Source organism: Buceros rhinoceros, unplaced genomic scaffold (genome assembly GCF_000710305.1).
Source record: "Buceros rhinoceros silvestris isolate BGI_N320 unplaced genomic scaffold, ASM71030v1 scaffold39046, whole genome shotgun sequence".
NCBI classification, from domain to species: Eukaryota; Metazoa; Chordata; class Aves; order Bucerotiformes; family Bucerotidae; genus Buceros; species Buceros rhinoceros.
Genome location: NW_010418803.1, coordinates 1,689 through 9,752, shown reverse-complemented (window position 1 = coordinate 9,752; position 8,064 = coordinate 1,689). Strand labels below are relative to the sequence as shown.

Below are 8,064 nucleotides of genomic sequence, written 5' to 3'. Positions count from 1 at the left end.
GAATAATAATAAAAAAAGTTTAGCTATTTTTTTTCCCTAAAGTAAAATCATACTTCTCTCTGCCAGAGGTCATATAGCAAGAAAAATGTGCTTGTAACTATTAGAATTTTTTCCCCTACACTGGAACAAAAACTGCTACTGTAGCTCCTCCTCTGCCTTCTCAAAATTGTTCAAACTCTCGTAACACTGCAGTGTTGTGTGTGTTTATTTTTCAGTAAGCACACCATCACTGTGAGGAATCAGTATAATAATGAGGGTGTTCTGGGTTTGGTTGGAATGGAGTTAATTTTCTTGGTAGCCAATGGTATGGTGCTGTGTTTTAGACCAAAACAGTGCAGAAAAGTCACCAGTGCTTTAGCTTGTGTGGTGTTGAGGCCTTCTCAGATTTTTCGCTCTGCTGCCTGAGGAAGTCGGTTGGGTAAGGCGACAGAGCAGAAGGCAGGCTTAAATTGACTGAAGAGATATCCCGTGTTGTATAATGTCATGCTCAGCCATAAATTCGGGGGCAGTTTTTCCCAAGCAGCCATTGTTCAGAGACTGGCTATGCAGCGGTCTGCTAGAGGTGAGTGACTGCTTTTGCATCGCTTGGGTGGGATTTTTTTTTTCTGCCATCCAACCCTTTCACTTTTTAGACTGTCTTTATCTTGGCCCGTGAGGGTTTTTTTTCCTTGCTTATGTGCTTTTGATTCTCTTCCTAGTCCTGCTATGGGAAGTGAGAGAGAGGCTAGGTGAGAGTGTAGCTGCCAGCTGGGGTCAACACACCACAGAGAGACTGCAGGAAGAAACCCACATAATTCTACTACTCTTCCCTGCTTCTGAAAACAGATTTGTAAAGTTGTACTGTTTTTAACTGTGGTTTTAATATCCATACAGATTCTTCAGGGAGACAATCAGCAATCGTTACATGCTGAATGGACGATACATAACTAGTGTTCTGGTAAGAGGCACATAATTTTTAGTAAAGTATCAAAATCTTTATTTTGTGAATAACTTTGCAGAATTCTTTGACTAATGCAGCACAGCATGAGTTTTATGAGAAGTTCTCAAAATAGTCACACTTACTGAGCAGCTAGAAAATAGCTGCATCTAAACTGAAATGTTGAGAAATACTGCTCTCCTCAGTCTATAGGTTAATTCTTATTTTGCTTCACTAAAACAAGTGGAGTTTGAATAGTACTGTAAACAGTTGGCTTGAGAACCAGTACCATAAACTTGATTCAGGATGAGAGTTCACAACTTGCATCAGAATATTTTGCTGTGTATTTGATAGTTGCATTTAAATTAGCCCCTTCTTAATACCATAATATTTTTTTGCAGTACGAAAAACCTTTCATTACCATTGATTTGAAGCAAAATGCCTCAGACAAATCTGCTGGAGATGTGGATATAGCTGACGTGGCCTACTACTTTGAAAAAGATGTAAGTGTGCGGTGGGCGAAGTTTGCCAAAGACTAGCTGTGTGTAGGGCGTTGCATTCAGCAGTTGTGCTGTGTGCGAGCTGAAGCAAGAGGAGTTACTGCCGTGCCCGGGTGAATGCCTATTGCGATGTGATGAAATAGCAAGGCTCTTTCCCGTCTGTCCTTAGGTAAAAGGGGACTCCATCTTTCACAATAACTTCCTGAACTTCAGCATTGATAACGAAGTGCTGCGTTTAGAGAAGACAGTGGTCTTCTACGTGGATGAAATAGCACCGGAGTTTTCCATGAAGTCTCTGACTCCTGGCCTCATTGCTGTCATTGTAGTAATAATAGTAGCAGTAGTTGCTGCAATTGTTATTCTGGTAAGTTCTACAAAGCTGCCGAACAGAATGGGTAACGGTGTCATTCAGGAAGTAATAATACCAGGGTGATAGGACTCTGATAGGAAGAGTCTTCCTCAGTAAACTGGCTTCTTTCTTGAGACTTGGGAGATGGGAAAGAGGAGATGGACATCCTGTCCCTGTTTCAGATAACAACTGAAGAGTGGTGCAAGGAAAAGTATTAGGAAAATTTCAAGGTGAAGAAAGTACTTGTTTTGCTTCCTGGTTTGAAGTAGTTGAGAGTGACAGACAGCCTCTCGCGTACCTCCCTTCGGAAGGATGGGGAAGGGACAGCTTCATGTTCAGAGTTTCAAAGTCACAATCAAATGAAGCTATATGTAAGACAAGACTTAAAACTTCACAATTATTCTGTTCTCTACAGGTCCTCACGAGGAGGAGGAAAGGGAAGTACGTGAAGGCAGAGGTAATTAATTTCTGTGTGGTGTATGTGTGGGGAAGAGGTTGGCCGGAAACTGAGGTTTGCTGTAGGTTACAAGCTTGCTTTGGGTGCTCCCACTCAAGGAGACAGCCAGTTACTCAAATTCTGTAACTCTCCGTTCAGTTCACCACGGTCATTATGCACTGGTTTGAAATGCCCCTGGTGGTCTGCTGTATTCCCAGGGGTGGGAGGCAGTGCTGACAGCAAGTACTGTTTTTACATGTCTATAGCAAGGGCTGTACAGTCCACAGGAAGCACTGATAGGTTTGTTCTGACCTGAAGACCTTTACTTGAGCTATGTGTGGTAAAGCTTGCAGTGTCTATTGAAGAGCTACTATTCCTACGAATAGTAATAAATGGTACTAGTGCACGGTGCTTCACCCCAAGTGGAGAGTCTATTGTGAAGGAATTCAAAGGGTGTTGTAGCTAAATAGTGCAGTCTGCTCCCTGCACACACTCTAAAGAGTGCTGGCTTTTTACAAAAAAAAGCGTAACACTGAAGTGTTGGCATGTTTGATTCTGTTAGTGTTTCACTAAATTCCTTTGCGATGCAAATCTGGGATGTTAAGTCTCAATGACTTCCTGGCTCGTAATATTGAGAAGTAGCACGAATGTTGATCTGTGCTCTACCTCCTCCTCCAGGTAAAGGAGATGAATGAAATGCACAGAGGACTGAATGCGTAACTAAATCAGCTGAAGACAGAGTAAGATTCTGACAAGAAGACAACAGAAACGCTGGAGGCATGGGTCTTAACTCTTGAAAGATTCCTCCTGAAAGGGAGGCAATTGTGCTCGCTTAATGATAGTTAAAGCTAACAGCCAAGACTGGTAACTGTGCTACTTACTACTGTTTGTTGAGAGTTAAATCTTGAACGCCCCATCTTACTCAAGTCAAACTTAACTGTTGCTCCCTGATTTTGGTTTTATTTTTTTTTTATGATGAAATGAGTTGACAACTGCTGTTACTAGGGTTATGGAGCATATCTGCTTAAATGGTTATTTTACCCTTGTGGGAGGTTATTGAAAATAATGATTTTTTGTAGCCATGTTGTAACGAGACTGTCTCCTGTATAACTGAACGTATTGTTTTTATGGCTGTTTGTACATATTTGAAGTTGCTGTAACTTTTTTATGACTTGAATTAATAAAACTCTGAAACAGGCTTCTAATTCTTTCATGTTGAAATAGTGATCTGCTAAGTTATCATGCTTACGGATTCAGCAGTGTAGTATTTCCTTAAAGCAAGCAGCCTCAGCATAGGTGAAAATATGCTAGAACTCCAATTAACAAAGTTTGTATTAGCCATCTAATACTTCAGTAGCACGATATTTTTTTTCTTAAAGCTGTGAAAAGTATACTTTATCCTATTTTCTACTCTTAATGTGCAACAGGAGTGAAATAAAATATAGATTGTTTGTATAAAAAATAAACATGCTGTGAATGTAGCGATTTCAGGAATGCATAGACTCATCTTTCACATGCTAGGTAAGCGTAACGAAACAAGCCTCTAATCTAGGACATCTCTGGTGTGGGGTTGGGGCTGGGTGGCCTTGGCCTGTGATGGTGGAGCTGGGTGCCCTGATTTGCATAGCTGTTGCACAGTTGGAATCTGTTCCTGGTAACTAGCTGTTATTACTGTTTGCTGTCACGGAGGCTGACCGGACTTAGACTGGCGCTCTCCCTCCCAGAGCTTTGGGTAAAAGAGCTCGATGTAACGTATACTGCAGAGCAAGGAAACGTGTAGTCTGTCCAGCAGATTGATTTATAAAGGAAGTGCTGTAACTCCTGTTGCCAAAGAAATAATGAGATGCAAGATAAGGAACGAAATTACACACCTTATTACTAATGTGGTGTTTGTTTTGACCTCCCTGCCTAAAACAGGAAAAGTAGGACAAACTACCGAGAGTTCCACATACTGTATTCACAAAATCAGATGTCGCACATGGCCCATTAGAGAGCTTGTGTGCATCCGATAATACAACAGGGAGGCTGCCTAGACTGTGTTGAACGTACCGCCGACGTCACAGGTTCCCCAGTGCGCCTTTTCCCTCTGAACGAGGTGGTAGTTGGCGTACACGTTTTACCGTGGTGGATGTGGAAATGGCAGCAGTAACCGTTTCCCTTCCAGCATGAGGTGCTATCAGAGCTCCTGCAGCCCCCAGGTCTTACTAAATTCATCCGGAGTCTACAGAATGTTTTGGGAAGTAGAGACATAATTTGAGCATCAGTTTGCTCTGCCGAGTTTCTGCTCCTGTTAAGCTCAAAACCCCTGAAGCAGGGAATGAGCAGGAAAGACTTGCAGCCTTTTCAGGGAGCTCTGTCCGTGACAGCTTCTGTAGGACAATCTCTATCTGCTAATGTATGCCACTCCCTTTCTCCCCAGGTATGCAGGGGATCTGAGGTACAATTAATTCCACGCAATCTGCAGGGTGTTGAGCAAACTAAGCCTGGTTTTCTGCTAGGCTTGCCTTTTGCTAAGTGCGTTACTGTCTCCCCCAATTCTTTGCTCTCCATACGCTATACTTTCTTGTCTGCAGTACAGCATCCTTGTCATTCCTTTCTTCTCCCCAAGATAATAATACTATTGTTTCCTCTCTTTCGCCTCTTCCTACCCTCCCCATCCTCATTTCATACCCTATTTTTGGCCTGTGAGGTGGAAAGAGATGTCGTATGCTGTGGCTAGGCTGGAGCTATACATGTGCTGACTTGACCAGCTGGTATGTACTTGCCTGTGGCCTGGACCTTGTCCCGGTTTGTTTGAAAATTGTTTTCTCTCTACCTTCCTCACAGTAGAGGAAGGCGTATAGCCCCTTTTCCTTTTTTTGACCTAATGGAGGTTTTCATGACATATGCTTGCACAAGCTTAGTGCCTCTAATACTGTCTCCAACCTTGCCAAATTTGACTGAAACTAGCCAAGGGGTTAGGAAAACACAAAGTTTAAAGAATTTGATACAAAAATATAAAAAGTTTAACTCAACCCACAACTGAAGGGGTTGTGCTACACCTGTCTCCAAACTGGGCTACTACAGTGCAAACATGCTGCTGCTCAGCTCTCAAAAGGGAGGTCAGTAACAGGTTTTTCCCTAGTTCCCTTTTCTAGATAGATTTATTGACTTTTACACTGGTTTTGTTTTGTCCTGTGTTGTTTACTAAACACTGCACTTGTGCAACCCTCCAGCTACATGAAAGCGCGGTGTTTACGGGGAAATGGATGAGTGGGACAGAGCTGAGAAACCAGCGCATCAGCGCCCTGCAGCTTTCGTGTGTTTTATAGCTGTTTATAGAAAGAGGACACTAATGTGCTGAAATTAAAAAACAAGTAAAACCCTGCACTATCAGACAGGGTCAACTTTCCACATGTGCATGTGATGTTTCTTCTCACGTATAGCACGGTTTTGAACTGATGGCAAATGTGATTGCTATTGAAAAATAATGTTGTATTAAATAGCAAAATACTAGGTGTTTAATATTTTAACACTCTGAAAGCATTCAGCACAGTTAAAAAGCAAGTTTCCTGTAATAGAAACAAACCAATAGGACTTAATAATTAATTTTTGACAAGGTAAATATTTCAATGCTTCCATTTGTCTAACTCATTAACTTCCTTCCATGAAGGAGCATGTTTTTTAGATGTAAAACCCGGGGACTGCAGCAGCTCTCTTTTAATGTGATGTCAATTGTGATAAAGGATATGAAGGGCAGACTGAAGATTTATGAAATAATTTGAGACCGAATAAATCAGATCTTTTTTACAGAGAGGGGATGGACACAAATTATACAAGAAACCTAAAAATAGTATTTATGTTGGTGCCTACGTACGACATGGGAAAAGAGTGTTTGTATAAGCAAGTGCAAATCTATTATTTCCTTATTAATTATTACACTAGCGTATTTAAGTCACTGCTGATGAGCAAGATTAAATAAATGTTTATGCAAAGACAATGAGAGACTTTTTAGAAGAGGGTATGCCAATAACATACATGAGAACGCATGACCAATAAAGCCTATAAAACTTTGTTCCAAAGACCTAGGCAATCCCTAAGCGTAATAATCCTGTGAAATGAAAGGTTGGAGTGTTGTGTACGTAGGGTCTGTTGCCACTGTCATGCTCGTAATGCTCCTGAACACTCACAGCGAGTTAGTAAGAGAAATAACTTTGTTTGCGAACCACTTTTATTTGTATCCTCACCTGCTGGACTTTGATTGCCATCATGTACAGTGACATTGGATTGTGGACTGCTTGAAATAGCCTGACAAGTATCACAGGAAACTAAAAGCACTCGTAGCTCTGTGACCCAGCTTTACAGCTGCTGTTTACTGAATTCCAGCAACTCCCGGGAAAGGCTACGGCCTCAGATCAGTGGCAAAGGTCCACCGCTGGGCATAGGAGCAGGCAGGCTGTAGGAGTGGCTCGTTTGCTAGGGATAATTGGGCCCATCCCCACAGAGCTTTACGAACTTTGCTAAAATCTTGGTCTTAGGAGTGACGTGCAGGGGCAGCTGTGTGCAGGGGGGAGGACTGCACACAAGAAGGAGCTGGTGTATCATGTTAGAGGCAACACTGACCGCATTATAGCACGTAAAAATGTGATACAGGTAAGAAGTATTTTTTTGCTCTAGTAACCCCCGTGTGTGCTACAGCATCCTCATGCGTTCAGCTGCCTGCATGGTTCATGGTTCTGCCAAGCTGATCTGAGTGAAAAAAGCGTATACAAGGAAGTTAATAGGTCTTCACAAGACAACAGCTACATTTTCTGTTTTCAAACCTACATTAACTAGTCCTCTGTGATTACTCTTAAGTCTGTGCTGCATTATACATACATACTGACCAGTCTAACACCAAATTTGCTGGTAACATCCCCACCAACTTAAAAGCATTGGAGTTGTCACTGATCACACTTGAATATTAATTACTCTTTGGTGAAAGAGGGGTTCTTTCTTCCGTAGCCTGGTTAAAGGACATCCGTTTTCCTATCTGAAAAGCATTGCAACTTTTCTGTGTATGCTGGTTACGCATATGAAGCGACACAATTGATTAAAGTCTGGGTTAACGTCCCTCTCCTGCCGTGCGGGTCACAGTCTCGGCCATCTTCTTGCTCCTGCTGCTCCGGCAGGTGAGGGCGAAAGCAGGAAGCGCTCTTGTAGCAACAGCACGGTGAGGTAACCAAGCCCGGCAACAGGGACATGGGCCCGTCCAGAGTGAGACCCGTGCAGAGCAGCCCTGGAAGACCAGATGGGGCAAAGAACCTGCCAGAAGCTCAGAGGAAAGGTCATCAGTCCGGTGATGTTTTGTGCAAGGGCTGTCACAACATAAACGTTTCTCGTGGACTGTGGACACACTAAGAGCGTCAGCAGCTGGTTTAGGTAGTGGCTTTCCATAACCAGGAGCCTGCAGCTCATCAGAGCCGCCCTGGGCAAACTGCTGAGAGAAGAGCTGTAAACAGCCCCGGGGAGAGAGAAGGAAGCACTGCCACAAGCAGCAGTTACAGCTACAGCAGACGTTGTTTTATCTCTTTTCAAAGTGATAATGAGGTCCCTGGAGACCACCTCCTCTCCAGCTGTTTGTACCAGACGAGACACTTTTTACTTCTTGTCCCATCTTTGGTCCATCTGCAGTCACCGGTCTGCACAAAGACAAGCATTCAGAGTGTGCATCTTGGGCTAACCTGGTGTTACCACCTCTTGGCACGGTGGCTGACACTGTGAGTGGGTTCAGAAGGCTATGTATTTGCTAAACGACAATCATTCAGGCTGAATTTTCCTGTGTGAGCACTGCCACAAGCAATCACCTTTGGCGACAGGGAGAGCCAGACCAGAGGGTTTAGCC

At 43.1% G+C, this 8,064-nt stretch overlaps 1 protein-coding gene across 1 annotated transcript in view; it reads left to right on the top strand.

Annotated features, from left to right (window-relative positions):
- EPCAM (epithelial cell adhesion molecule) overlaps positions 1-2,921 on the top strand; it is a gene marked incomplete at its 5' end in the record, with an annotated part of 4,635 nt that extends 1,714 nt beyond the window's left edge. The window contains 5 exons of the mRNA XM_010138672.1: positions 874-937; positions 1,318-1,419; positions 1,586-1,780; positions 2,181-2,222; positions 2,880-2,921. Of these exons, the coding sequence (XP_010136974.1) occupies positions 874-937; positions 1,318-1,419; positions 1,586-1,780; positions 2,181-2,222; positions 2,880-2,921 (445 nt within the window). The remainder of the gene's footprint in view (positions 1-873; positions 938-1,317; positions 1,420-1,585; positions 1,781-2,180; positions 2,223-2,879) is intronic.
- Between the last annotated feature and the right edge of the window lie 5,143 nt (positions 2,922-8,064).